The sequence below is a fragment of the Colletotrichum destructivum genome, chromosome 4 (assembly GCF_034447905.1).
Source record: "Colletotrichum destructivum chromosome 4, complete sequence".
NCBI classification, from domain to species: Eukaryota; Fungi; Ascomycota; class Sordariomycetes; order Glomerellales; family Glomerellaceae; genus Colletotrichum; species Colletotrichum destructivum.
In genome coordinates, this window is record NC_085899.1 from 2124677 (window position 1) to 2152676 (window position 28000).

At 55.4% G+C, this 28000-nt stretch overlaps 8 protein-coding genes across 8 annotated transcripts; 5 read left to right on the plus strand and 3 right to left on the minus strand.

Annotated features, from left to right (window-relative positions):
- The first annotated feature begins 3033 nt into the window (after positions 1–3033).
- CDEST_06535 (Putative sugar phosphate transporter domain-containing protein) lies at positions 3034–5225 on the plus strand. Its single transcript, XM_062922694.1, has 5 exons — positions 3034–3568; positions 3620–3687; positions 3738–3961; positions 4013–4420; positions 4473–5225. Exons 1-5 carry the CDS (start codon positions 3432–3434, stop codon positions 4845–4847), a joined length of 1212 nt encoding a protein of 403 aa, XP_062778745.1. The 5' UTR covers positions 3034–3431; the 3' UTR covers positions 4848–5225.
- A 422-nt stretch (positions 5226–5647) lies between these two features.
- CDEST_06536 (Putative large ribosomal subunit protein eL27) lies at positions 5648–6843 on the minus strand. Its single transcript, XM_062922695.1, has 3 exons — positions 6694–6843; positions 6052–6388; positions 5648–5998 (listed from the first exon to the last, which is right to left on the minus strand). The coding sequence occupies exons 1-3, from the start codon at positions 6754–6756 to the stop codon at positions 5991–5993; spliced, it is 408 nt and encodes a 135-aa protein (XP_062778746.1). The 5' UTR covers positions 6757–6843; the 3' UTR covers positions 5648–5990.
- Positions 6844–6956: 113 nt separating this feature from the next.
- On the plus strand, positions 6957–7386 carry CDEST_06537 (Putative non-classical export protein; the record flags this gene model as incomplete). Its single annotated transcript, XM_062922696.1, has 2 exons — positions 6957–7291; positions 7356–7386. Exons 1-2 carry the CDS (start codon positions 7143–7145, stop codon positions 7384–7386), a joined length of 180 nt encoding a protein of 59 aa, XP_062778747.1. The 5' UTR covers positions 6957–7142.
- Positions 7387–7472: 86 nt separating this feature from the next.
- CDEST_06538 (Putative tetratricopeptide repeat protein) lies at positions 7473–8267 on the minus strand (the record flags this gene model as incomplete). Its single annotated transcript, XM_062922697.1, has 1 exon — positions 7473–8267. One exon carries the CDS (start codon positions 8265–8267, stop codon positions 7473–7475), a length of 795 nt encoding a protein of 264 aa, XP_062778748.1.
- A 251-nt stretch (positions 8268–8518) lies between these two features.
- On the plus strand, positions 8519–8974 carry CDEST_06539 (uncharacterized protein; the record flags this gene model as incomplete). The annotated part of the gene is made up of 2 exons (XM_062922698.1): positions 8519–8528; positions 8559–8974. 2 exons carry the CDS (start codon positions 8519–8521, stop codon positions 8972–8974), a joined length of 426 nt encoding a protein of 141 aa, XP_062778749.1.
- A 134-nt stretch (positions 8975–9108) lies between these two features.
- Positions 9109–10866, plus strand: CDEST_06540 (Putative glyoxalase/Bleomycin resistance protein/Dihydroxybiphenyl dioxygenase). Its single transcript, XM_062922699.1, has one exon. It carries the CDS (start codon positions 9234–9236, stop codon positions 10488–10490), a length of 1257 nt encoding a protein of 418 aa, XP_062778750.1. The 5' UTR covers positions 9109–9233; the 3' UTR covers positions 10491–10866.
- On the minus strand, positions 10864–12677 carry CDEST_06541 (Putative von Willebrand factor, type A, TFIIH C1-like domain, TFIIH subunit Ssl1/p44). The gene is made up of 2 exons (XM_062922700.1): positions 11836–12677; positions 10864–11781 (listed from the first exon to the last, which is right to left on the minus strand). Exons 1-2 carry the CDS (start codon positions 12390–12392, stop codon positions 10896–10898), a joined length of 1443 nt encoding a protein of 480 aa, XP_062778751.1. The 5' UTR covers positions 12393–12677; the 3' UTR covers positions 10864–10895.
- A 7743-nt stretch (positions 12678–20420) lies between these two features.
- Positions 20421–27636, plus strand: CDEST_06542 (Putative PAS domain, signal transduction response regulator, receiver domain, CheY-like superfamily). The gene is made up of 2 exons (XM_062922701.1): positions 20421–26941; positions 26992–27636. The coding sequence occupies exons 1-2, from the start codon at positions 21020–21022 to the stop codon at positions 27208–27210; spliced, it is 6141 nt and encodes a 2046-aa protein (XP_062778752.1). The 5' UTR covers positions 20421–21019; the 3' UTR covers positions 27211–27636.
- Positions 27637–28000: the final 364 nt, after the last annotated feature.

Below are 28000 nucleotides of genomic sequence, written 5' to 3' on the forward strand. Positions count from 1 at the left end.
GGTCCCTGGCCAGCTCTTCTCGTCGGTGATGGACGTTACGGTCCCAATGCGGGATCGCCCCCTGCCATTCATCTGCGGGACGGCGAAGGAGGCTGTGAGAGTCGATCACCAATTGTCCATCTCTCCGCTGGTCTCTCTATGGTCCATCTGCTGCGCGGCCTTCCGAGCGTGCGTGTCTCCTCCACCGACAGCGTCGAATGACGGCCATTTCCCCGAATAAGATGCATGTTCGAGGGCCTGCCCGGCACCCAGCGCAGGGATTCGGGCCCCATCTCATCAACACTCTGAAACAGACAAACTGGATCTCTTGTAGATCGGCCGGGTCGGTTTCGAGGTGCCGCATGAACCTCGACATGGCCAGCCACTGATTCAGGGAACACTCCAAACACTGGGTTTCTAATAACGGCACCACCAGCTAGAGAATTACAGCGGAGCTGTTCGCTGACATAATGCTTGCTATCGTTTGGCTTTGCATGTAGCGTAGCTATGTGTACACGCCTAGGACAGGTGGGTTTGGTGGTGTCCTCGTCTGATGATGCAAACACCTGGTGCCATGTATGCAAACAGGCCGCGGGTAAATAAATGGTGGACGGACGGGAGGCTGTAGTGCCGTAGACAAATAGCCAGCTGGTGGATGACGATGCAAGCCAAGCTGCCTAGCCCATCTGCCAGATCCAGGTCGATAGATCCGATGTCTTTTGATTGCACACTGTTGCGTCTGTAGCATCGTCGGCCTGTCAGTCGCTCTTTCAGGGCCATCACACACGCAGGCATTCGAATGCAGGTACGTGCGAGGCGTGCTATGCATGTCAGCGACAACGGTAGACAGACGATAGGCGACAAGCGGCCCCGGTATCCGGATAGTCATGCAACACTCGCCCTAAGTTCGGGGCTTGGTCGTACCAACGGCTGGCTTGGTGCGGCAAGTGTGGCAGCCACGCAAGTCACGGTATGAGTAAGGCTGAAGTGAGACTTGCTGGCCGGACGCGGGAGTTCGGATTTCGAACGAACCTTTCCGGGCCTCGGGAACAGTGGGCGAGGGTGAAGGGCAAGGGCAAGGGCAAGACGTGCGCGAGGCGGGTAGACTTGAGCCTCCCGGGGGTCAGTAAACGAACGAACCGACATCTCGAGAGCGCCTCAGTCTGGGTAAGGCGGCAGGGAGCTTCGCCTACTCACGTTGCGTGAAAGGTCGGAGGTTTGGCCACAGTCTGCGACGGATTCGGTCCGTAGAGGCGACGAAGAGAACGAGAACGAGGGTGGTGCTTGCGAGTCGTCGTCGGACAGGCCAAAAACAGGGTCCCACCAACTCGCGACTCGTGGGACGAGAATGCAATCAACTTGGTGGCAGGCGTTGAGAGGCAGATGGAGGTACAGGTAACAGGCTGGGTACCTCGCCTTATGGACGCAGTCAAAGTTTGTAACCAGTAAAGCAACTACGGGTCTGGAGTTGATTGCAACCGAACGCCGCCCGGAATAACGACAGAGCAGCAACTTCACAATGATTAGACGGCTTATGTTGCCGCGGGCCACGGAAACCAGTGTGTCAGCCTCAAAGTGTGGTCTTTTCTTCGCTTCTCCTTCTAGCTTATCTTAATTCGACCGTTGCCGGATGGTGTCTGTGTCATATCAGGTTACCAACACTAAGGTGCTGGAATATATGATATGGTACATACCTACGACCTACCCATCCAAGAGAAGGCCGACAAGTTACCCAGGTTAGCAGTCTTAAGGTGGCTGCTCTGACACATGGTAGGGGGCCATACCCCATGACATCGTGATATCGGCGGCGTTCCCACAAACGCATGGAGATGTGATTTCGACCCGACAAAACGGCCTGACCTATAACAGTCATCTTAGTTACGTGTGCATGATCGGGGCTAGGACTCTAAGACTGAGGCGAGGCCTGGAGGGTCTTGCACGACAGGGAACGGCATTGCGTCCCTCTTCAGACTAAATAGCACGCGGACAATTGAGTGTAGCAGCGCTACATGTCGAGTATGCTGAAAGTAGTTGTACGGTATCTGTACAACCGAACTTGATAGCAGTACACGTGTATGTGCTGTAGCCGGCATGATAGCTAGTTGCTCAACAGCAATATCGAAGAAAGTCAGTTGGGGAGGTTAAAGAGTCAGGCTGGGTCTGGATCGTCAATAAGTTTACCGTGCTTGGCTGGCCAGAAACCACCTTCCTTCTATGGTGCCAGGGCTTTAGTAGATCTGTAGCCTGAGGTATCAACTGCGCCCACGACAATGATAAATAGCTACTAGATACATGTAACAATAATAAGGCCCAAAAAAAACAACCCCGGCTGTACCGCAATATGCATTTGTATTATACTTACAGAGTAACGTACTCCAGACTGAGAGGCTGGGTGCGTGCCTTAGTTGACGACCTGGTGAGATGCCAAGGACCAGAACGTGGGCGAGCGGGCAGAGCTTGATTTGCGGCCCCTATCCAAGATTGGCAGCCACTAATATTAGTCTCATCGGAGCCCCTGAGAGGGTGGCGTCGTCCATCCCCAAGCGTACTATGGACCTACCCTCCTTGCCTCCCACCTCTCGACACACTGGCACCGGCAGCAAGTGGTTTCCCTGTACCCGATACAAGCGGGCTGCGCTCCGGCCAAGGTGCCAACACCTGCTGGCGGGTACACTGGCTCCACCCCACCAAGTATCTGTGACTGTACATCGCCTGCCGCATCCTGGATTGGGCGGGCTCGATCGCGTCAACGTGAACCTCAATTTCCAGAACAAGAGTGCAGGAACAAGGAAAGCGAGTGTAGAGGAAACGCAAGACGAACGGGGGGGAAAGAAGAGAGAAATTCGACCCCCCCTTCTGCTAATTGCCGGGACCGTATCATTGCTGCACTACAACGTCGCCTAGGCCCGCACCCCCTCCCTTCTTCCTGCTTTTTTTCTTCACTCGTCTTTCCCCTTTCCATTCACCCCCCTAACACCTATCTCTGTCCTGTCCTGTCTTCTGCCCTCCTCAAACCAAACCTCTTTTAAACTCTTTCCCGCAGAGTCGCGGTTGTCGTAGATTTCCCTCCCCGGCTTTTCTTTTCATTTCTTCATTCTCCTTCACCACAAGTTGCAAATCGCCTAAGAAGCCGTGATCAGCTCCTCCCGAAGGTTTTGACCGGCTCAACCACACGTGTATGTTAGCGTTTTACCCCTGGGACCCCCGATTTGCATTCTGTTAAAGTACCTGTCGTCTACCCCACGACACCTTTAACGAGTGCTTGGCCGTCCCGTCCGCTCGCTCGCTCTCGTTTGCGCGTCCCGTCTTTTTTTTTTATGCAAGCCTCGAGCTGTCCATCAACTTGCTTCTACATCACCATCGTCAACATCAATTGCCACTGAGCAATTTGCCGCCGCCTCAGCCGCCTCTCCCCTTTCCCTCCTTCCACTCCTCCAATACGCACCATCACAATGGGCATCGACGAGAAGACGCGCGTCTCGGGCGAGGTCCCTCGCGGCGAGAACGGCTCCATCCTGCCCACGACGAACCCCGACGTCGAGAAGAGCCAGCCCTCCAAGGCTCAGATTCATCCAGCACTCTACGTCATGTAGGAACAGCCCCGATTCTATCTGCCGCGACACTATGCTGACCCTCCTAGTGTCTGGATCTCGCTGTCGTCCTCGGTCATTCTGTTCAACAAATGGATTCTCGACACCCTCAACTTCCGTAAGCCGATCGAATGCTGCGAGCTGGAACACGATGCTAATCGACCAAAGGCTACCCGGTTATCTTGACGACCTACCACTTAACCTTTGCGACCATTATGACCCAGATCCTTGCTCGCTGGACTCATGTTCTTGACGGGCGTAAGTCGGTCAAGATGACTGGCCGCGTTTACTTGCGGGCCATTGTACCGATTGGCATCTTCTTCAGCTTGAGTTTGATCTGCGGTAACCTGACATACCTGTACCTCTCCGTCGCCTTCATCCAGATGCTCAAGGTAGGAACAGCTGCTTCCGACAGCAACAGAAGCAACCGCTAACCGCACCAGGCCACTACCCCCGTCGCCGTTCTCCTCTCCGGATGGGCTCTTGGTGTCTCCCAGCCTAACCTGAAGGTCTTCCTGAATGTCTCCGTCATTGTTGTCGGTGTCGTAGTCGCGTCGATAGGCGAGATCAAATTCGTCTGGATCGGTGTCATCTACCAGATTGGTGGTGTCATTTTCGAGGCTCTGCGCCTCACCATGGTCCAGCGCCTGCTCAGCTCTGCGGACTATAAGATGGACCCCCTCGTTTCCGTCTACTACTTCGCACCTATTTGTGCCGCCATGAATCTGGCGGTTGCCCTGATCTGGGAAATCCCCAAGGTTACCATGGACCAAGTATACAACGTCGGCCTGTTTACCTTCTTCCTGAACGGTCTCTGCGCCTTCTTGCTGAACGTCTCTGTCGTCTTTCTGGTGAGTTTCAGTCTCTGCGACATCGGCCGAATACCACTAACTATTTGGGCAGATCGGCAAGACTTCTTCCCTCGTCCTGACCCTCTGCGGTGTTCTCAAGGACGTCATGCTGGTCGTCGCTTCCATGATGATCTGGGGCACGCAGGTGTCTGGTCTTCAGTTCTTCGGTTACAGCATTGCCCTCGGCGGCATGGTCTACTACAAGCTCGGTTATGAGCAAATCAAGGGCTACATGGGCGAGGCTGGTCGCCAATGGGCCGACTTTGGTCAGCGCAAGCCCATCCTCCGTAAGCTCAGCATCATCGTCCTCTCGGCGTTCGTCCTATTCACCATGCTCGGTGGCCTGGCACCGACGTACGCTCCCGAGTACGATCCTCACAACCTTATTAATGAGGTCAACAGCCACTTCGGTAGCAGCAGGGCATAGGTTACATGGTAGACAGTGATACCCTACTTCATTGGCCTGTCGTTTTCCTACTTGTAAGCGTAGAGATGTGACGATACCAGCTCTCTTCGCGACGATTACCCTGTTCTGAGTATATATTACGAGCTTCTTTCTCATCACTGCGCCCATTGTCTGCCCTCCCCCCATTTTTTCTTCCTTTCTTTTTAATCCGGGTACCGGAACATCTTGTTTGCTTGGGGGAGGAGTGACTCGTGTACAGCTGTAGAGCAACGGCGCAGAGCGCGAAAAGGATTAGGTTGCATGGTTCGCATTATGGAGTTCTAATCTGATGTACTCTAGACGGTGGAAGATATAGACATGTATGTACGCAATGACAAAAAGTGAACAACGTGGTCGTCCGCATGGCGTAAGGAAATGTGCGCATGTATCTGAAACGGGTCAAAGCTACGTTCGCAAATGCGGTGGCGATGCTAATTGAACAATATCTAGTGTAGTATAGACATTTGTCTACCTAGGCAGGTATTCAATTTGCGCAAAAGCGACGAGGCGCTTGGGGCAGGAGCTGGCAACGTGTGCTCAGTGAGTTGGTAGACTGTTGTTTCGACTGAATGCAACACAACAGCGGCTCCAGAGCACCTAGATGGCGATATGTCACCCGAGTGAGCAATTCTTCTGTGGAGGACAGGGTTGAAAACCAGGGTTGCAGGTGGGCTGTGGGAGGTTCTATAGCCAGGCACGTTGAATGGTATGTGCAGGTTATAACGGCATCGGACAGCATTGCCAGCAGGAAATACACAGAGACAAGCATCGAGCACGTGATGTTGGCTGGGAAAGTTGACTTTTGACTTGCTTATTTCATGTTCCATTGATCATGGCCATCCCACGGCCGAGGGCTGAATCATACCCGTCAGTCATCATAGACCCTTGACCCTTTTTTTGCTTTTCTCTATCACTCTCTTCTCTCTCGCTCTCTGGGATCACAGCAGCAGCAGCAGCGGCGGCGGCATTGACCATTGTCGAGGTATCACAGGGCGCAAACGTCTTGGATGGTTCAATGGTGTCTCATTGGGAGCCCTTAAACCGAGGACCTCGAATGCCAATTGATGCTCTGTACAAGCCAGCCCAACTCCCCGACCTGTGGACGATTGCAGAAACGGTTTCCCTTTAAAATCCTGCATCGTGTTAGCGGCCGTACGTTGTGTTCGATAGTGGTAGAGTGACATACTCAGAGGCGTGAAGAACCACCGGTTCTTGCCGCTCGTGTAACGCTCCTCCAGAACCTTCTTCACCGTCTTCTTGGCATCCTCACGCTGGGTGACCTCCTTGAAGGTGTCGTTGCTGACAACGCCCTTAAGGCCCTCAAGCTCCAGAGTGTAGCGGGTGGGCATCAGGTGGTTGTAGTTGACCAGCTTGACGAAGGGCTTGATTTTGTTGCGCTTCTCCTGTCTCGTCTTGGACATGCGACGAGTGATCTTAGAGGGGTAGCGCTCGATGCCGGCGACGAGGGCGTGGCCGAAGGGGTGGGCCTTGTTGCCGGAGTCGACAGGCTGAATGATGACGACCTGGGAGGGGAACGTTAGCATCGTTGGTGCGAAGTCCAATTATAAGTGCTCATTTCCAGCATCGTTCCCGATTTGCGGAGGATGCATTGGCTTCTCGACGTCGCGTTCGAAAGTGTTTGGTTGGTCGGTGTTCCTGCTCTTTTTCTGTCGCCCTGCGCATCGCAATCGTGCTCGTTTCGTGTGTCCTTGCACTGCCGGACCAAACACACGCGTTTCTCGACGTCGACGTGGAAGACATCCTACCCCTCCTCGGAAAACAATGCTGGGCGAAGGGGTGATTCTCGGAACCCTCGTGGCATTCGTACCTTCTTGCCGGCGTAGCGGCCGTGGGTGATGATGGCGACGCGGCCGACCTTGAGGAACTTCATTTTGACCTGCGCTGTCGGGGGGGATGCTGGGCGTGCTGATGTTGAAGTTGCGTCGAAAACAGTCCGCTATAGGAATTTTCTAGTTTGTGTGGGAAGCAGGGCTCAATTTTTCTGGAAAGCGTGAGGTGTGCGGTCACGTTTTTTGTGGGGATGTAGTGTCGACCCCCACCGTCCACTAAAGTCCCTTGGTTCGGATGGCGCAGGTCGCTTCACAAGTTCGGGGGGGAGGAGACGTGCGCCTCAGCCTGGAGCTCGACTGGTTGGCGTCCACAAATGGTCCCACACCTCTTTTCGCGATCTGCCTCCGGCTCCCTACGACAACGTGAACGCGTTCCGTGAACACCTCTAACTGATCCTCAACTCACGATACCTCCTACCCGCGCATCATGGCTACCCCTCCCACTTACATCATTTCCAAGGTCGCCGACCCTATCTTTGCCCTGGTGATCGGGCTGGGTGCTGCGGCCACGAGGATCAATCGCGAGGAGAAGGAGAAAGGCAAGAATACGCAGCAGACCCTTGCGGCGGCTAAGAGGTATGGTTAATCATCGGGCCATGCATTTTATGATGAATGTTCTTACTGACAGTCATCTTTCTAGACGCCTTGGATTGGACAAAGCTACTGCATAGGTGCACATTCGAGCAACGCGATATCGAACGCATTCATGATAGGCGCGGATACAGCTGCTTGTAGACCATCGTACATAACATCTACTTTACTCGGCATACGACGGCCCATACTCCTTCTTCATCGCCTCCCGAACCATTTGCCCGCACAGCTTCGCAGTCGGGTTCGTGCTCACCGCCAGCCCCTTGGCAATCTCGTTGCCATACCTCCCGCCAAAGGCAAAGTCGTGCGAGGCCGCCTCCTCGAACTCGAGCTTCGTCCATCTCGCTTCACGCCGAGATTCTTCAACCTGCACAGCGTGGTCGTCCATCAGCTTTGCCGAGGTGTGATAGATGGCAGCCCGCTGCGTGTACGTGAGAGACAGCGTCTTAGCGGCCTGCGGCGACATGGCGCCAAATACGGTGCGCGGCGTGAGGAGAGCAATAGACATATCGATGTCTTCTAGTGCAATTCTCGCATGCCGGGTCGCTTCGGCTGGCTCGGGGCTCTGGATGAGTCGTTGAGGTGTAGCCGGCGCTCCTGCCAACAGCATAGTGTCGCCATACAGTCGCCTCAATGCCTGCACACGGTTGTTTCTCAAGCTGGCGTAGTTGGGATATTCCTCTATAAAGTTGTCGAGCTTCGAGAGGAGGCCCTTGTACTCCTGCACGGGTTCGGCCACGGTCTTCGGCCTCAATCCTGCCAACTGAAGTTCGAGCTGCTGCATGGACAGGATGATTTCGCGTTCCTTCTGGATGACACGTTCGTAGACGGACGTGTTGGTGATGTGAGGGTCTCGGGGCAGGGACGGGTCTAGCATGACGTTGGTCGAAGGGTCGGACTCGGGGTCCTTGATCTTGTCAAGTACATTGACATCGCGTCGGGTCAGGTCCATGGAAGCCATGTTGCAGTATTTGGCTGGAGAATCGACACTTTGAAAGAATACTAATGTCCTCGAGGGCAGATTCTTCAAGCTACTTGGATGCGTGACGAATGACCGCTTGCACGTTCTGTTCTGGGCTGGTTATGAATGACAGCCGAGACTCTCAGGCACCATTTATCAGACGCAACGGGTGTGTGAGCGGATGCAGCGGGGGCCGAGCAGCACATACATTCCGCACTCAACGGCTACGAAAGGGTTTCATAAGAGGCGCGATGAAGCATGGTGTGTACTCCACCCACTGACCTATCCCAGACGTACCCCAGGATCAACGGAAACAGCGGCTAGGCTGCCAGTGCTCTTGGGTTTCTTTATTGGACCTGGGAGGTTACTGCGCGGGATGGCGGGCATGGCCTGGAGCATCCGAAGCATGTGTGGAGAAACCGTCCAAGCCGCGCCGCACATGGACCGGCCAGCGGCGGCTTATCTCGGCTCACCACGGCGATCAACTCTCGGCCGGCCCCTTTCCGCTTGCGACTGCAACTCAACACTGCACCGGCTTTGCGCTTTACCGCTGCCAACCTCACCTTCTTCTTCTGGCGCTACTGCCAGGAATTGCCCGCCATACCAGGATGGCCGCTCGTTCCGTCAGTAATGTGCGGCAAGATCAGACAGAAGCAAGCCCCGCCCAGGCGGTTCGCCCAGTGACAAGTGTCAGATGCGGCGACTGAAGCCGCCAATGTGCGAGCGATGGATGAAGATTACCGATCTTCTTGTGGAAGTCCGTCGCTGGTGAATAAGGTTCTTGTACAGTGTCAGTGTCCAAGTACTTGTATCCTGGACAGTATGCAGTACATAATACGGATGGTTTCCCTCCTCATCCGTCCGTCCATCAGTGCCATCTCCAACATCTTCCAACTCGTATCAGAGACCCCGACTTATCCAAGCCCGAGACTTACTCCTGGCACAGCCAAAAACTTCTGAGTGTCAATGTCCCCTTCTGCTATCACAGACTCCCCGCCACAGAACGCCGCGTACCCGGCATCAACAGACCTCGGCGATGGACTCGCAGTGCAGCACCCGCCGCCCAACTTCCAGGGCTACGACCACGTAACCTGGTGGGTGGGCAACGCCAAGCAGGCCGCCGCATACTACACCACTCTCTTCGGCTTCAAAACCGTCGCGTACAAGGGCCTTGAGACGGGCAGCAGGTACATCGCCTCGTACGCCGTCGCCAACAAGGGCGTACGCTTCGTCTTCACATCCCCTGTGCGCTCTCTCGCCCATCTACCCGAGGACGATCCCATCTCCGACGCGGAGCGCGAGCTCCTGCGCGAGATTCACGCCCACCTCGAGAAGCACGGCGATGCCGTCAAGGATGTCGCCTTCGAGGTCGACAACGTTGAAGCCGTCTACGCCAAGGCCGTCCAGGGGGGCGCCATCGCCGTTCAGCCGCCCGCCGTTATCAAGGACAAGGAGCACGGCGACGTGCTGACGGCCGTCATCCGCACCTACGGCGACACTACTCACACGCTCATCGCCCGTGGCGGCTACCGCGGGCCCTTTCTCCCGGGCTTCCGCGCCGCCAAGCCCGCGACCGCCACCGTTACCCTCCCCGACGTGCCCCTGGCCCGTATCGACCACTGCGTCGGCAACCAGTCGTGGAACGAGATGGTGGCCGCCTGCGCCTTTTATGAGCAGTGCCTGTCGTTCCACCGCTTCTGGTCCGTCGACGACTCGCAGATCAGCACCGAGTTCTCGGCCCTCAACTCCATCGTCATGGCGTCCTCCAACAACCTCGTCAAGATGCCCATCAACGAGCCCGCCCCGGGCAAGAAGAAGTCCCAGATCGAGGAGTACGTCGTCTTCAACTCGGGCGCCGGCGTCCAGCATATCGCCCTGCTGACGCATGACATCATCGCCACCGTCTCGGCCATGCGCGCCCGCGGCGTCGAGTTTATCGCCGTCCCCTCGACCTACTACGACACCATGCGCCACCGCCTCAAGACGGAGAGGCGGAACTGGGAGCTCAAGGAGGATCTCGCCACCATCGAGGCCCTCAACATTCTCATCGACTATGACGAGCAGGGCTACCTGTTGCAGCTCTTTACCAAGCCGCTGATGGACCGGCCGACTGTGTTTATCGAGATCATTCAGCGCAACCACTTTGAGGGTTTCGGTGCTGGCAACTTCAAGAGCCTGTTTGAGGCCATTGAGCGCGAGCAGGCCGAGCGGGGGAACTTGTAAACCTGTGACGAAGGAGACATCGAAAAGGGAGGGGAAGAAAGTAAAGGTGGGGGGAGTGTCTCTGTTGTTCGAGCTTGGTCCAAGATACGACCGGGTCATCAAAAGGGCATTGATTGGCATCGATGAAATTATGCAAACCATGTGTTTACTCATATATTCACAAGCGGTCCTATTCAGACCCCTTGTGCCGATGTACAGATCTCTTTTCTTCGTGCTCCTGTCCTGATTCCGTGACGCTGACCGATACTCAACTATGCACCAAAACGTGGCATCCAGTCGCCCCCCTTGCCAGCAAAATGGTGGAAGCTCGGTTTCTGGGCGTCCTCGTCTATGTATGTAGGTGGCCGTAACTGATTCCTGTCACCCCCCCCCCCCCCAAAAAAAAAGAAAAACCCCTGTGACTGGTCACGAATCCAACACCATTGCCGTCCCGTTCGTCTGGTGCGTATTTGTCCCGTTTGTCTCCGTTACCACCTCCATCGGCGCCCCGCGGGTGTCACTCTGGCACCCAGGACAGTTGTGAATTACCTCATGTGCGTAGACATCACAGTCAATACAGAAGTGGTTGCCACACACCGTGCAGCCGTACCGTCCACTCTCACTGACGCCCTTGAGGTCCGACGCGATCACTGGCGTCGACGCCACTGGTGTCGTTGTGGGCACCCCGTCGCTATCCTTGTCCTTGTCCTTTTTCCTGCTCGCCCTGGGCGGTTCGGGAAACGTCGTCAGACACGAGTAGCAGGCTTTTGATTTAATGGCTTCGGCCCAGAGCACCTCGACCCAATTCCTCAGCGGGAAGAGGTGGTGGTACGAGCGTGCGAGATGCGTTGACAGGATGAGGGTCAGGCTGCAGGCGGGACACTCGATGGGCAAGCGACATACGCGCGTGCCACAACGCGTGCAGAGGTAACCCTCGCGGGCGGGCTTGTTGTGGCAGGCGCACACGGCGGTAGCCTCGCCCTGCGCGAGGGTACGCGAGGGGAAGCCCATCATGAGCAGCGAGGCGGTACTCTGGGCGGCGGTCCGCGTGACGGGCGGCGTCGTGGCGGCAAGGAGGAGGTCTCGGAAGTGGGCATCGTTCATGCACACGCTGTACTGCGTGTCATCGCCGGCGTTGGTGCGAGAGCATAGCTCAGCGCAGATGGCGACCTGTGCTGCGAGGCCTACGATGGACACGCGGATTCGGTCGGCGATGAGGGAAGTTATTGTGTCGTGAATGTCGCCCGGATCGGAGGATAGGAGAGCGCCGAATACGATGAGCACTTCGCGCGTGCCGTGGGAAGGTGCGTGGCTGGAAAATTAGCTGACAAGATCCGGTCAAAGAGGGGCAGGGGGCAGCTCGTACAATAGCGCGCCGCGGCACATCTCGAGCGCATTCTGCAGACTTGGGTTGCCTGACGGATCTTGTCCCTCGAATGTCTTGAGCTTCTCCAGGTGATCGGTCGGGTTGCCGCTCATGTCGCTGATTCGGATCGCGACGCCGTCCCGCATGCCAATTATGGCCAGCTGCGAGATGGGGTTCTGCTCAAAGTACTCCTTGACAAAGTCGGCGGCGTAGGCCCAGGCGACGCGATAGCGGTTCGGCAGCATGTCCTTTTCTGTCATGGCGAAAGACATATCTAGCACCAGGATCAGATGTCTGATGATGCCACGCTGCAGCGGCGTCGTGTCCCGGAGCAGTCTCCGCCTCTTCTCGGCCTCGAGGCTCGCGCCAACCGCCAGACTTCCGTCCGCGCCTTCTGTGACTTCTTCCCAGCTTCGTTTGACGTCCTCCCATCGCGCCTTTGTGTGGCCACCCTTCCCCTTCTTGCCGCGCCCCTTGCTGCTGTCTGCGCCCCTGCCGTTGGTTACTTGGAGGTCGTCATCGGACAGCCCATGGTACTCGCCGTCGGAGTCGGCCATGGTGGATGATGACGTCGGTCTGTCGGCCTGTCTCGCTGGTGGAAACTAGTCGCTTTTTGTGGCTGGCTTCGAATGCGGTTTGGTACGGCGGTTTGTTTAATAAAGAGAATGTGTCGGCAGGCAGGCGCTGCGTAGAACGGCAAATCGATTTGTTGAAGGTAGTGAGAGATGCGAAGTGGGAGGACAAGGCTGGAGGGGAAAAGATCGCAGCCTCGCAACTTTGACCTAGGATCTGCTTCCATAGCCAATCAGAGGCCGCACAAAGCACACCCTTGCCAAGCAAGGATGCTTCACATGCTCCATCAAGCCGTCCTTGATGTAAATGTGGTTCATAATACGTCGTCGCACCTCTTCATATTCTTTTTCAGAATGGGCCACCGGTTGCATTTGCGAGGACGATACTCATTGCTGAGCCAGTGCTGAACACAAGCGCGCTGGGTCATGTTACTGGCGATGTGACTTGATCCCAGTCTTGGGCTTCGTGTTCCGTTTCGATTTTTATCCTTATTAACGCGCTCCACTTTGTCGTTTGCATGGCGGAGCTCAGGTAGGGTCGGACGGTCCTACAGGGGGGCTTTCGAATTACCCGGGCTTGGTCGCGGCAGCTCAATGCGGGCCGGCGCCGAATTGCCAAGTGAAAGTGGGGACCTCTTCCGTCTGATGGACCGGAACAAGCTAACGTCCGTTTCCCAACACGACTGCAACAGCCTGCCGATCCATACGATTGTATTTTGCGTGAGTACTGTTCTCGTCAGTCCTTCAAATCCTCGTCATCCCGGGCTTCATGTTAGAATAGACCAATTGAGATCCAGACGCAAAGGCTTTGGTACATCCAAGCCCTTCAACATTCATCAATGCGCCATCCATCTACATCTTCTCGCTCTCCCGTCACATACTCTGATAATGCGCAAATCGAGGGCTAATCTGGGTCAAGATCGGCAAAGGTTGTCAAGTTACAAAATATGCATAACAACCCAGGGCTCAAAAAGAGTATTTGTCAGAACTCGGAAATTTTAGATGAGTTCGTGTCGAATAAATGCCCTTAACTAAGTAGGTGCACTTGGAGCTTTTCGGCGTATCATGCCAACCAGAATCGCGATATTCCTGCCTTGTTAGTCGTCAGGTGAAGTTCATGGCTTTCAACTGCGACCTTGCTGAGCGTCAGTAGCTCTAACACGTTCACCTTGTGGCGGTTAACAGCGCCCAATGGTACGTCAGACACAGAAACACCTCTATCAATGGACCCTGACACTATTGTACTGGAGTCGCTGCCTTCCATCCACAAAGACACCGAAGCTATAACACCCTCGATGGTGCAACATTTGAACTGGATTCGGTGTTCTTCCTTGACGTAAGCCAGTCAAAAGAAGATGTGACCGCCGCCTTCACACACGAGTGTTGGTCAGGTGTAGGTGCTGCGGCGGTTTCAACAACTGTAGCATTCCATCACGCCAATGCTACGGGTTCAGTATGGGTGTAAATGTTGAAGCTGTATTAAAGCGGTAGCTGGCAAGTTTTGAAGAAACGAAGGCTCTCGAAGCTCGAAAAACCATAGCTTGAAGCCCCAAGGAAACCCGCTGTGGCGCCAGCAAACCCCGATCCGAGGGCATCAATCTCATCCGCTTAGATGGAAGGAGGGCCGAAGAGCACCTGTGAATGCAATCAGCAGTTCGTGCCTAGCATTTGGTGGACCAGTTTCCACACCATATCGCAAACGCACTCATATTTCCATCCAATTCTTCTTCACTAAAGGCTTTCTCGGATTCTGTACGATGACCCTGCTGTGCGCATGCACTCAACCCAGGAATGTGATCAGCGCAGTTGAACGGCGTGTGCCAACCAGTTTGAACGCGGTAAAGCTATTGGAACGTCCTTAAGTCAAGAGAGGCTAGATCATAGGTATCGTTACTAGCTGCGGAGAAAATACTCAAGGGAGGTGCTACGAGGAGTGGCAAATAAGGCGCTCTGTTTTTGTCTCTTCACTGTACATATACAACAATTTCCTGTTAATGTTAAACGTCATTAGATACAAAAAGAAGAGAACAAAGGGAAGAAGTCTTGGGGGTCAACCTGAACGGCTGGGAATCAATGCTAGAACAAGCTGTCGAGAAAGTTCATCGCCAAATCACTCACTCTCTCAATATAATCAAGTCTGCATCCGCTTGACGTTACATACGACCACACCCACTGGAGAACTCGGGATCCCGTCCGCTCTCCCATAGATAAGCCAGTGAGGGCCGGATTAGTAGTTGGGTCGGTGACGACCAGCGAATACCTGGTGTTGTATGTTTCTGCTTTTGCCTCGCTTTTTGGATGCACTACTCTCTTATGCTCCGCGCTTCCGCGTTCGTGGCAGAGGTTCCTGTCATCCACCCACCTACCCATACATACATTCGCATGATTCATTACACTTTGCTTCGCATAACCTTCGGTAGCTCCTTTGTAGGAAGGTTTCTTGTGGCGGTATTCTCTCGCGGTGCGTGACGATGCGGCCCGATAACGTCGGAGCCGACCCTGATTAGCTCCACGGCTGCATGCTGTCACGAACATGGCTTTTTCCAGACGTGGGCAACGTCACGCCTGCAAGGTTTCTGGGCTAGGTACGGATACAGACAGACAAAGGCTCTTGAGTTTCCACTACCGTGGTCCACGACTTCAATGTCGTAAGGAATTCCCTACGACGCAGCAGGAGACGCGACCAACACCGCATCGGTTCAAAAAGTACCAAAGCTCACCTCGGCCTGCTACTCTAGCTAGATAGCTTCTATCAGTTACTTTGTCACATGGATCGGGTTGAAAGGCTATCATTATGACGGGATTGAAGCCAAGCGTTATTCTTCCTTGGAGCATCACTGACCATTGTATATAACACCGACGTCACAAGAGCTTGTAATAATCCGCTTGTCAAACCGCCAGGAGCTCGTAAACAAACCGTGCCTCTGAATAGGCAGTTTGATAGCTAGGGCTAGATGTACACATGAAACCGCGGCCGACTGGCCGATAGTCGAGGGTTTGGACCTAAACTTTATCGAGAAGATCGAACCCCAACCCTTGACATCCGGAGCTGTCCTCGGCGGAAGCAAATGGGACCTTGTCAATCGAGATCGACAATGCCTCTGGGGGGATTATATACTTATGGCACCGCCTCAGCTTCTTTCGTGAGAGCTAGCGCTTGGCGAGGACCTAGAGCTTATCCGTAAAGCGTTAGCTGGCAGGGCTGCCAAAGCCCGGGACACGTTCGACTCGTTTTTCTGTCGTTGACGAGGGCGGAATATTCGGTGGTTCTGCATCGATTGGTCAAGAAATCTTTCCGTCGCCATGGCCGCCAAGCCGAATGTGGTGAAGTGTCAAGCAGCACTTCTGGACGAACTTGTCCGGAATGGGCAGCTCTGCTAGCATCTGTCGGCCGCTTGGACGCCCCTAAGCTCAGCGAGCCGTTCTATGGAACTGAAGTTCAAACCCCGAGATTATCGGAGCTTCCGGAGAATGGGATACAACTGTCGTTGGCGCCTTCAATAGCAGACAGTTCAGATCCGTGATGCAGTTGTTCGACTTCATGATGTGTTGAAAAGAAGCGTCATTGTGGCTGATGCCCCCAGCGTGGCTGGGCCATTGTGCTGTGGCTGTCAAAACAGTGGCTACCCTCTGAACACCATTGCTGACGTTGCTTTGCGTCTTGTCAGTCCCGGCCCTGATGCACAAGGTTTGGCTTGGAGACAGGAACAAGAAGTCTCGGCGATGATCAAGGCACCGTTGTGAGTTTCGCAATGCAGATCAATCAGCTCCCTCCCGCTCGCGTTTCTCATTTGTAGTGGGAGGAATGCCTTCATCGGTAGGATAAGGCCCGTTTCTCCCCAACTCGACTATGCCGGCGGAAGATTGCTGATCGTCCCCAAGCTTTCCGCATCAGTTCGTCCGAAGTCGAAGCCAAAATGACGAACATTGTGCAAGTGCCTCCCCGCGCCCGTCTGAACGATCGTGTTGGCCCGTACAAATACACGGTAGGAATGATACGCAGTTTGGGGGCGAAAACGAGAGCTCGCAGCAGACGCGAGACCTTGACTAAGTCGGAAAAGAATGATTGGCAAAGGGAGGTGACGGGATGGTTACTGAATGCGGGTGTGACTGCCGCAACCATGGCAAATAGTGTGGTTGGTGAATCTCAAATTACTGCAGGCCAACCAATACGGCCAGTCGACGGAATTCGCATTGATACGTCGTCTCACTGATTGGCCCCATGGCCGGGCAAGAGCACGTATCGGGGCCAATAGCGGCGGAAACGTGCATGGTCGCAGACAGAAGAGGAAGGCTTCCAGAGCGCTGTCAGCGCTGTGTCCGCTGTTGCAAGCGCGGAGCAGATGGACGATATCTGTCGCGGGGCATGGCTTGCAGCACTGCTCAAGTGGAAGGGACCCAGCGCATGGAATTTACGCTGCAGGGCGTCGACCAGCAGTACTCAACATGAATCAAGTATGATTGTAATAACGAGAATGGTCGGGGTGTGACGGAAAAAAATCGAACATGATGCGACCAGGATGGATACTTGTACGTGCCGGCGGATGAGGGGCTAAGTGCATTTCCCGTCCCACACTGAGCCAGGATGTCCATTGCAGCTAACGCGCGATTGAGAAAGCCACCTGGCTAGTGATGTGTTATGACGTCATTCAAAGCACTCCTGGCGTGGCATCTCGACATGCTCCAGGGGTTTGCGAGGTCATGCGTTGTCTGCGAAAACCAGGTGTGCCCTCGTTGGGAATCTTGCGCTGGACTCGTTGTCGCGTGCACTCTGAGCACCCACCACACTCTTGTCGGTCCGGAGCAGCGTCCGTTAGCTCGGGATTTTGTCTCTTTGCTTCGAGACGTTGGCTTTCTGCGCCGGGAAGATTGGGAACATGGGGAAAAGGGGTCCAGTCGAAGTTGGGGTTGCTGTAGGCCACCGTTGTGCAAAGTGTATCCGCACGTTCATCAGTTAGCCTCCCGTCCCGACTGTGGTAAGTGTACGGATACAGCAAAGCTTGGGTATTAGACTTGATTTGGACGCCTTGCCCGCGCAGGGCCTCTCCTGTGTTTGGCGGAGCAGGTCGTGCGATAAGGGAGCTTCCATCACGAGCGAGAGATCGCGGGCATCCGCTCGTTTGGGTGGGTGAGTGCATGTGGCGGTGTTGCATGAGGAATTGAGAGAAGGGAAAGGCGAGCATCTGCAGATGTTGGCTGAGAGATTCGAGGTCACCGTCAAGCTCACCCACGATGGGAATTTTGCCTGGGGCGGGCGGAACAAAATGCCTTAGACTGCTCGGCCTGGTGCGTCCCAGCCACTCGGAGCCCGCCATCATACCTGTTTCCCGGCCGGCGTGAGATGCCAGCTGCATTTTACGGAATGAGTCCACTGACGTTTGCCACTCCGTCAGCACCGTGTCTTTGAGACACTCGTTGACACGGCTGACGAGCTCGAGTATTGTACCTAGATTGCAATGGTGAGAACAGGACACCAGCAAGACCGCCTGGCCAGCCGCTTCAAAATGGTGCATATGGACTTTTGTTGTTGACAGTCTTTCGACGAGCCGAACCTGGCGAACCGGGCCAGCGATAGTGTAAATCGGCGATGGCTGGAGTGAATGTGAAAGTGAGGCTGTAATTAGTTGTTGTGATGTGTCGTTACACCTGGTCAGTCCTCAGGGCATATCCCAATATCTTGCCCTGGTGCAGTGGAGTTCATCGACAGTTTATTTGTACAAAACCCCACTTACTCGATCGTAGTCGTCAGCGAAAGTCTTAAACATGATCGAATCAGTAATAGTGTCAACCAATAAAGCGTCAAGTCACGACGGGCGGGGAGCCTGGGCGGGAACTTTGTCACTGGACCACCGCCATCTTGTAGATGGTCTGGCTTACCTTGTTGTGCGGATGGATGGATGGTATGGCGACTGGCGAAACATCGAGTTGCGTTACGGAAATAGCCGGAGGTCGGCACTGACTGGTGATTAGTGAGTGGCGAGGCGAATCCGCCTACGTGAGGACCGAAACAACTTCATATGTCCATCCACTGAGTGAGGTCTTATGTTTGAGCGGTCATTTCATACTGCGACGACGCATATAGTTGTGTTCGAGAAGCTGCAGCGTGTTTTGGAATTTTTGTGGGCAACTGGGATAGAGTTTATCAGAACTCAGTGTGTTGGAGGTTCATTTTCCTGCTTTGCGTGCTGTCATGTACGGGGGGGTGCCTGGACACGATGAGCGATTCGGACAATCTGCACCGTAATCCTGAACAATTCGATGGCCGCGTGGTGCGTAAAATCGGGCCGGGTGGGCACCCGAGCGTCTCCGTCTGAGGTGTTCGGAGTCCCGTATTCAATCTGTGACGGCCCCGCGGACGTGTTGCTGGTGAGCAGCGCAGAGTCATGAAATTGCCTCTGCCTTGGACGTTAAACGGCGGCATCATGGTCTGGGGAGCCTTCGACAGGGCAAGCAAGGCTGACCGGTCAAGAGGTTGGGTTCTAGCGGCTCGCGTGGAGAGCGAGGACGGGAAAGTTGTTGATGTATGGGATTCCTGGCAATCATAGCGGCCGGGCGGGCTCCATCATGGGGATCGTGGGAGCGCGATTGAAACGGCGGACAGCATCGAATGGAGCCTCGCCTTTCCCGCAAGAGTCCGTTGCCGAGCGCTGCGGCAAGAGAGGGAGAGAAATAGGTGACGGCGGTTGAACCACAAAGAGCCTAGAGAGGCGGGCATACGTGCGTGCCAGGTGCGGCGGACGTATCCAGTCACATACAGGCGACGGACGATGTTTGTCGAAGGCTAATACTATAGCAGAAACGGACGAGAACGTGATAGACCATGGTCGTTCAACAAAGACGGAGATTCAAATTTGAGTGGATACCGGATATGGATCCTGATTCCTGCTCAGCGACAACGACGACCATGTGATGTAATGGAATACGTATCCGCCAAACGTCCCATATTTAGCCAGGGCATGCACATGTACATCTACATGAGCAGGGGGGTCTCAAAACCTTGCGTGCTCTGACTGGGTGACATCCGCTGGGGGCCAAGCGACCGTGGGCGTTGGTGCCTAGCATGCTTCACCATATGTATTCCTCCAGCGGCGGATAGTGGTTCTGGCTAAGGTAGGTAGGTTTACAGTGGGCAGTGCAAAGGCCTGAGAAGCTTCGTGAGCTTACATGTAGATACATATCATGCATATACATTTATCACTGCCTGTATTGTGATATATCGATGCGAACAGACTACCTGGTCCGAGCAGGGCAGTTGTTTCGTTCACGACACCACCCTGGATCAGGATGCCTTCACTGACGCTCTTGTCAAAAGGTGGCAGCCAGGCGAAAGGAGGCGAGACGCACAGGTCTTGCCCGCAACTACCGCAGGTATTGGGTCGCAAGCGTTAAAAGGTACAGAGATACCAGTCAGCCTGATGAACGGGTACCGGTACTCGGTACCTCTCACGATCCACCAGACCAGTCATCTTCCAAGGAAGCACCCGTTGGCGGGAATTTTTTTACTTGAATTATTTCTTATTTCAATCTTTTTCGCGTTGGATTGTTGGATAGCTCGCTGCCCATAGCTGAGTGGTTTCAGCAGAAGAGCTCCCGGGAAAGAGCTCGACTCGATCAAGGAGAGAAGGAGGCCATCGACTATAATTTTGCTAGAAGGAGGCCATCGACTATAATTTTGCTCGAAGGACGCCATAATCAGGGAGCAACACCAAAAATGCTGCATGTGATCCGAGACATTGACGACGCTGCGCAGTTCCTAACAGCGCAGATGCGCTGAGCTGACTGTCTCCGTTCGCCTCCCGCCTCCCGTCTCGTGCATTTGTCCTCTGGGGCCGTCTCGTCGTGCATTGAGCTGCACCGGACTACGTCATAGGCATCGAGTGGACCGCCCACCCTTTCCTTTCTTGTTCCTCCGTCTGCGCTGCCGCCCTCTTGCTGCATTTTCTCGCTTCGCTTCGCTTCGTTTTGCTCTCCGCCTCCCTCCCGCCCACCCCCCCGTTCGCAGTCACCGTCACCGTCGGGTCCGCCGTTGCTGTACGTTAGCAGACAGAGAGGAGTCGAACGGTTACTGAGAGAGCGTGTTGTGCACACCAAGTGCTTCCCATCCTCCGTCTCCATTCACAAACCCAAGGCCCGGTTTGCCCCCCTAGTCCCATCCATCCTCGTCCAGTCCATACCAATTCAGTCCAAACGCACATCCCATCCATACCACACCAGACACCTACCAAACTTGCCGCTTTACCATCATAACCACGAAGTACCAAACCTCACCAAACCACACCGACCAGCCCTCCACCACCACGCCGCGCGCTTCTCCCGACGGCACGTCCCCTCGATTCTGCATCGTCACATTACTCTCACCGCAACCTAGTTGGCCGACCGAAATCTCAAAACGCCCCGCCTCTTCCATTGTCAATCCACACCGACCGAACCCCTCGCTGTCTTCCTCCCTTTTCGACTCTACGACGAAGCGTCTGCCGCCGTAACCTCTCCGCCTCAACGTCCGCCGGCCCCTTCTTCAAGTGGCATCAACATCTGCCCGTCTTTCGAAAGAAACAAGAAGCGACAAAAACAAACCCACTCGGCTGTGTATGGAGCGCTCTGTTATATGAGGAATGCCAAGCACGAGCCTTCCAGCAGACAAGAAAGAATCGTCCTCTGCGCGTCGGCTTAGCCTTCCAAGACGGACCACGTCCGACTCGAAGAAGTCGCCCACCAAAGAACCGCTGCTTAACCTGCCAAGTCCTCGTCATGGACTGACCCTTGATTCCTTCAAGCTCGGTGGAAATGCGCGAGTCGCGATGTCGGATGTGTCCAAGGAGCAGTCTTCGCAGTCTCTGACTGACCGCTCTAGGACGCAAATCGAACCCTCCGCGACGAAACTTGCGAGTTCCAGTCCACTCACTAATGCGAAGCACAGCATCGGCGCGTCCCAGATCGACAATGACGTTACTGGTGGGACAGGCGGCACGGAAGAAAAAAGCAAAGACGACAAGGCAGGGACCACGGCCAACACGCCGCCGGCTCTCTCCGAATCACAGATACAACTAAATCGATACCGAGAGCGATTGGCACGGGACCTGGAGAGGCGCGAGATGGCGACGAGAGGGCTGTTGGCGACGACGCCCGAAAAGATGCGCGTGTCGCCGATTATAGAGGAGAGTGGCAATTCGCCACGCAACAATGCTGCCGCCTTGGCGACATCGTCGTCCAACCTCACAACAACGTCCACCGAGTCCGGCAACACCATTCGCGGTGGCATAACACCGGGACTCGTCGCTGGAACCCCGTCCTACCCGTTCCCCCGTATGCACACCCCGGGCTACGGTCCCGGCTCAATGAGCAGGGCCTTCGGGAACATGTCGCCGACTGCCGCTGCCTTCATGTCGCAGACCATGTCATTCGAGGGCTTCGGGACTGCTCAGGACAGAGTGATGTCCGGCTCGTCGACGCCCGCCTCTGCTTTGACCTTTCTTCCCGCCGGAGCCACTGGCCAGTTGGAGGGCGACTTCCCGAGCCCGAACTTGTACGACTTGTCACTAATGCTCACTGCCGAGCCGGGACTGGATGCATGGTGGAACACTGTAGTCCAGATCATGAGAGACGTGTACAAAGCCGAGAGAGTGACCCTCGCCGTACCTGCTGACACTACTGACATTGAAAACGTGCCTTGGGGTCAGAAGGCCACATATAACGAGCACCAGGAGGATGATCTGAGTCTCGGGTATATGGCTAGGGGCAGCAGTCTGATTCCCAGCAGTGCGGGCGACGTAGGCTCCGAAGAGACGCCCGCGTCTGAAGACCCTGCGCGGCCAAGGGTGCTATCTCGGCCCAGCTTACAGACCCGCCACTCGTTCACCACCTATGAAGACAATAGAGAATGCAAGGGGAACAATGACAGACTCTTGCCATCGCGTCGCCCGACGCAACTTGGCAGGAGCAAGAGCTACTTCCCGCCGGGCCAGGCCGCAGAAGAGAGCGCGGAGGCGCCGGGTCCATCACTGAACAGGTCGGCGCTCGCCGAACACGATGCTGAGGAACAGAATATTCCTAGCTGGGAAGTTCCCTTGGCCAACCCCAACACTGAAGGCAGGGTGCTCCCCGTGCTTCAAGCCCTGGATTACGAAGCCGACCCTCTCATTGACCACAGCGGTGTTATGCGTGTTCTAGAGCGTGGCAAGGTGATCGCACTGACCAGAAGCTACCCGTATCTGCAGAACCTGCCGGATGAGGTGCCAACCAAATCCAAGGTGACCGCCAGTACGACGTCAGCGGAAGCGGCAAGGAGGAAGCTCAAGAAGGCGAGGATCGATTCCAGCTCAAAATTGTCGTCGATTCTCGGTGGCGGAAACTCTTCCTTCGGCTCGAACCGCAGCCACAGCAGCGATAAACCTTCCAGCATGATCTCTCGACTTGACGACGATGAACCACGACCGCCGACGCCCAAATACGAAGAGTATGAGCAAGCTCCGCCGTCGCCGTGGTCTCAATCGCCTGCACCGTCCCCGGCAGTGCGCGCAGACCCTTCGGAGAACCCCTTTTTCACCGATGCCATGGTCGACGAGGACTCGTTCAATCCCGGGTCTGCCCCGGCGGACTACACCGGAATGCGACCGCCGGAAGCCATAGGCGTGGACAACTCGTGGACTGTCCTCCACATTCCGCTGACCCACGTGCTTCTCTCGAAGCCCGTCCATCCTTTCAAGCTCGACAACACAGCTCTGGAGCAAAAGTCGCAATTCCGCAATCGGAGCGAGCCACTAGAGACCTCTGGAGACGAGGACGATGCGGGGGTCTCCTGGCAACGTAAAGACAAACCGTCGCCTATTGCTATCCTCTCGATACTCAGTCCCATCATCCCATATCCCTCGAACCTTCGTCATTCGTTGGAGTACCTCGCCCCGCACCTGGCCACCTCCTTCTCCCTATGCCGTCATTACACCAACTTGGAGACAGAGCTCACTGGCCTCCACCGCCGTAGGCCTCAGACCGCCGGGTTTGGTGCGCTTGCCGCCGACGGGCGCCCCTTGGCGGACCCTGCCAGCATCGGCAACCTAAGCTTTATGTCCTCGGACGATATCGCTGCCCAACGCTCGTTGGCGGGTAGCATTACTAGCCCCAGCGACTACTCGGGCGTTTCCAAGAGCGCCGCTGGCTCCCCGATTGGCACGCCCGCCTGGGACCAGAGTTCTCTACACCAGCTCATCGACAAGCGGGGTTCTGCAACTAGTCCTGCACAGACCGCGGGTGATAGCTACTTCAACACTAGACAGAAACCGATATCGTCGAGGGCGGAAACGCCTTCGGCAAACTCTCAGAAGACGAGGAGAAGTTCCAAGGAGGACTCGCCCATCGACAAGCGCCAAGCTCGACTCTCCACCTCGCACAAGCCACGTATTCAGGAACCTTCCCAGACCCCTGGAGAGAACGAAGAATTGGTGGAGAGGAACAACACTGAGAGCCGGGTTTCGACGCCGGGGGGTGCCAAGCGCGTGCTTTCTCACGAACTAAAGAACTACCTGGACGAGATCGCCGTTTTAGAACCCCGGCTACAGTCTGTCGAACGCAGGGGTGGAGACCACGGCCATCACACACTATTGCACTCGTACGGTGCTGATTTTGCGACCAGCTTCCAGTCGTTGCCGCCCAGCGCGAGCGTGGTCAGCAAGCCCGTGCCCCATACCATACCGTCTAGGACGGGTTCGCTGTCACAAGGCCCGGTGGACATGCCACCGCCATCGGACCGGTTAAAGGGACTCATCCTTGACTCCCTTCCAGCCCATGTTTTTGTCTCGCTGCCCCAGACCGGCGAGATCGTCTGGGTGAACAGCCGCTACCTGACGTATCGCGGCCAGACGGTCGCTGACTTGGCCGCGGATCCCTGGGGGAGTATTCACCCGGATGACAGAGACGAGTACCTCAAGGCGTGGAGTCACTCGTTGCGGACCGGCGAGCAGTTTTCGAGGACAGTCCGTATCAAGCGGTTCGATGGAGCGTACCGGTGGTTTTATGCGCGCGCAGTTGCGTCCCGCGATAAACGGGGTGTCATGATGCAGTTCCTCGGTTCATACATGGATATCCATGACCAGCATATTGCGGAGCTCAAGGCTGCGCGGCAGGAGGAGATTGAAGCCTCCGAAGCGAAGCACAGACTACTGGCCAATCTCATCCCACAAATCATATTCACTGCCACTGAAGACGAAGGCATTACTTTCGCCAACGACCAATGGCTGTCGTACACCGGACAGAGTTTCGAAGACTCTTTGGGTCTGGGATTCATGGACTTCGTACACCCCGACGACCTGGCCAAGTGCCAGATACCAACGGACAGACCGCCAACCCCGATGCCCTCCAAGTTCGACCGCAAGGGTCATCAAGAGGCGTCCGAGGCAATACTGGCCAGTCTCGCATCAGCCAAAGCGCAGAGCCAGCTTGAGACGAACCTGAGGGGCATACACCAAGCACTGTCTCGGAATAACAGCTCCAGTAGCAGTTCGGTCTACGAGATGCCTAGCGCCGATCTCACGGCTCTGGCAAGGAACGGCATCATCAAGGTGACGACTGACAGCAACGGCAGGCTGTCGTACACGACGGAGGTACGCTTGCGGTCCAAGGGCGGCGAGTACAGGTGGCACCTGATCCGGTGTGTCGAGATTGACAACATCGACTTTGGGAACGGGGCCAGCTCGTACTTTGGCTCGGCCACAGATATCAACGACCATAAACTGCTCGAAGCGAAGCTCAAGGAAGCCATGGAGTCCAAGAGCAGGTTCCTTAGCAACATGTCGCACGAGATCCGAACACCACTCATCGGCATCTCCGGCATGGTCAGCTTCCTGCAAGACACGACCCTGAACGAGGAGCAGCGCGACTACACCAACACCATCCAGACAAGCGCCAACAGCCTGCTCATGATAATCAACGACATCCTCGACCTATCCAAAGTGGATGCCGGCATGATGAAGCTGAAGTACGAGTGGTTTCACACACGCTCCCTCATTGAGGATGTCAACGAATTGGTGTCCACCATGGCCATCGCCAAGAGGCTGGAGCTGAACTACATCGTCGAAGAGGACGTGCCGGCGTGGGTCAAGGGCGACAAGGTCCGCGTCCGCCAGGTCCTACTCAACGTCATCGGCAACGCCATCAAGTTCACAGCCGAGGGCGAGGTGTTTAGCCGGTGCAGGGTCTACAAAGGTGGCAAGTCGGACAATGACAAGAAGGAGATCATGCTCGAGTTTGCCATTATCGACACGGGTCGTGGGTTCACCAAAGAGGAGGCGGATCTCATCTTCAAGCCGTTCAGCCAAATCGACGGTAGCAGCACGAGACAGCACGGAGGCAGTGGTCTCGGCCTCGTTATCTCGAGGCAGTTAGTGGAGCTCCATGGCGGCAAGATGGAGGGCAGTGCGATCCCCGGCAAGGGCTCGACGTTTACCTTCACCGCCAAGTTCGCTCTGCCGACGAACGAAGACCATCCCGATGCGCCTATGAGCCCGGAGACACTCCACCCCCCCGCCCAGTCAGCCGAAGGGTTGACTGTCCTCCGTCCCGCGAAGGCGCTACAGTCGCCCAGGGCCGCATCAACAACCAGCCCGCGAGCCGATTCTGATCAGTTCTTGTCGCCGGCTCCGGCTTCTAGCGGAAGCTCGGTCCCTTCGGTGCAGTCTAGTATCTCCCAGGCCACGGAGCGCACATCTGTGTCGTCTGTCAACGTCGGCCTTGTCCACTTTAGTGAGGCTGCCCGCGCGAGTGGGCAAGACCTGTCACAGATGAAGTTGGAGTTGCCCTCTGGCGAGTCCTCGCCCCATACGACGCCGACACCGGAGACCTCTCAGCAGCCCGGCAAGGATGAAGACTTCAAGCCGCCCATGTACTCGATCCTCATCATCTGCCCCCAGACTCACAGCCGCGAAGCGACCGCGCAGCACATCGAGATGACGCTGCCCAAGGACGTCCCGCACCAGATCACCGCCCTGGACTCGACCGAAAAAGCTCAGAGGCTGCTGGGAGGTGAAGACTCGGTCAACTTCACGCACATCGTCCTCAATCTGCCATCTCCCGAGGAGATCATCGGCCTGATGGAACAAATCACCAAGTCGACAACAATCAGCAACACAACGATACTCATCCTGTCCGACTCGGTCCAGCGGCAGGCCGTGATGAGACTGGCGACTGACACAAAGTACGAGAAGCTTGTGTCGGAGAATATTGTGACGTTCATCTACAAGCCGGTCAAGCCATCGCGATTCGCTGTCATTTTCGACCCTGACAAGGTGCGCGACCTTAGCATCGACCGCAACCGCTCTACCGCGCAACGAATGGTTGAGACACAGAAGGCGAGCTACCAGGAGATTGGCAAGCGCATGGGCAACAAGGGATACAAGGTGTTGTTGGTTGAGGACAACCCTGTCAACCAGAAGGTTTTGCAAAAGTATCTGAAAAAGGTTGGTGTGGACGTCGAGGTCGCCGCGGACGGCGCCGAGTGCACCGACATGGTGCTTGCCCGCTCCCACGATTACTACTCCTTGATACTGGTGAGCATCCATTTTCCCCCGGGCACCGAGACCGCAAGCTAATTGTTTAGTGCGATCTGCACATGCCACGCAAGGATGGCTACCAGGCCTGTCGGGAGATCCGACAATGGGAGAGGGACAAGGGGCTCAAGACGTTGCCCATCATTGCGCTCTCTGCCAACGTCATGTCCGATGTCCAGGACAAGTGCGTCGCGGCCGGGTTCAGCGATTACGTTACCAAGCCTGTCGACTTCATCGACCTCAGCAGAGCGATGTCCAAATTCTTCTGACAGAAGTGATCCGTCAAACTACTCCACGGTGCGGAGCCGCCGTCCACATTCATGCCCCAGGCGCATGCGACATTTACATTACACACAAAAGAGGTTCATATTAGCAAGGCTTGGGTCATTGCAGATTAGGCGTTACGAGGGAGAGGAAGATTCGGGTTAAGCATGACTACCTAATTATGGTCCTTCCTGCTCATCATGTATAACTGCTTCGAGGCGGATACCATCATAGAGACGCACCTTTAGAGGAAGGTCTTTCAGGGGGAGGGAGTGGAATAACCATCCAGAATTATATACCAGCTTTATTTTTCACTCTTCTTTTCCCCGCATGGCAGTCGGGACTAAGACGGCAAGTACACGGCTCGCATACATTTGGGCCTGCTGCATTCAGGGGAGAGATGCGAATTCGTCGTGACAAACTGATTGGACTCGGTGGAAGGCCCACGGGAAAGGGGGGGTGGGGAGAGCTTGAGAGACGTGGTATGCTTGTCGTTTTCCTTCGGGTCTTGTAGAGAGAAAACACGATAATTGTGGTGGAATGCGACATCCCAGTGAGTCAAGTAAAAAAAAGCGAAGTGTGCTTTGTGTTTTGGAATATCTGCATCGGGCCAGACGTGATGTTTCTCCTGGGTGTGTGTTGCCTGAGGAGAAACTCCCAGCTTCTCTCCCATATTCGTCTTCCCAAAATCGCTCAGTTAGTCTCACTAGAAAGGAAGGGCCGATCAGTAACAAGGCAAGAAGAGACAGCCATGTCGATTTCGACAGGCGCAGTGTGCGCCCACTTTGCTGGGAC

Bases quoted from the DNA above. Each gene is read 5' to 3' on its own strand.
- CDEST_06535 (XM_062922694.1), top strand. From the start codon at position 3,432: ATGGGCATCGACGAGAAGACGCGCGTCTCGGGCGAGGTCCCTCGCGGC. The intron at 3,688-3,737 runs GTAAGCCGATCG...AATCGACCAAAG, and splicing joins TCTCGACACCCTCAACTTCC to GCTACCCGGTTATCTTGACG. The intron at 4,421-4,472 runs GTGAGTTTCAGT...CTATTTGGGCAG, and splicing joins ACGTCTCTGTCGTCTTTCTG to ATCGGCAAGACTTCTTCCCT.
- CDEST_06536 (XM_062922695.1), bottom strand. From the start codon at position 6,756: ATGAAGTTCCTCAAGGTCGGCCGCGTCGCCATCATCACCCACGGCCGC. The intron at 6,389-6,693 runs GTACGAATGCCA...TTCCCCTCCCAG, and splicing joins GCCGCTACGCCGGCAAGAAG to GTCGTCATCATTCAGCCTGT.
- CDEST_06541 (XM_062922700.1), bottom strand. From the start codon at position 12,392: ATGGCCGACTCCGACGGCGAGTACCATGGGCTGTCCGATGACGACCTC. The intron at 11,782-11,835 runs GTACGAGCTGCC...CTAATTTTCCAG, and splicing joins ATGTGCCGCGGCGCGCTATT to CCACGCACCTTCCCACGGCA.
- CDEST_06542 (XM_062922701.1), top strand. From the start codon at position 21,020: ATGCCAAGCACGAGCCTTCCAGCAGACAAGAAAGAATCGTCCTCTGCG. The intron at 26,942-26,991 runs GTGAGCATCCAT...CTAATTGTTTAG, and splicing joins ATTACTACTCCTTGATACTG to TGCGATCTGCACATGCCACG.
- CDEST_06540 (XM_062922699.1), top strand. From the start codon at position 9,234: ATGTCCCCTTCTGCTATCACAGACTCCCCGCCACAGAACGCCGCGTAC.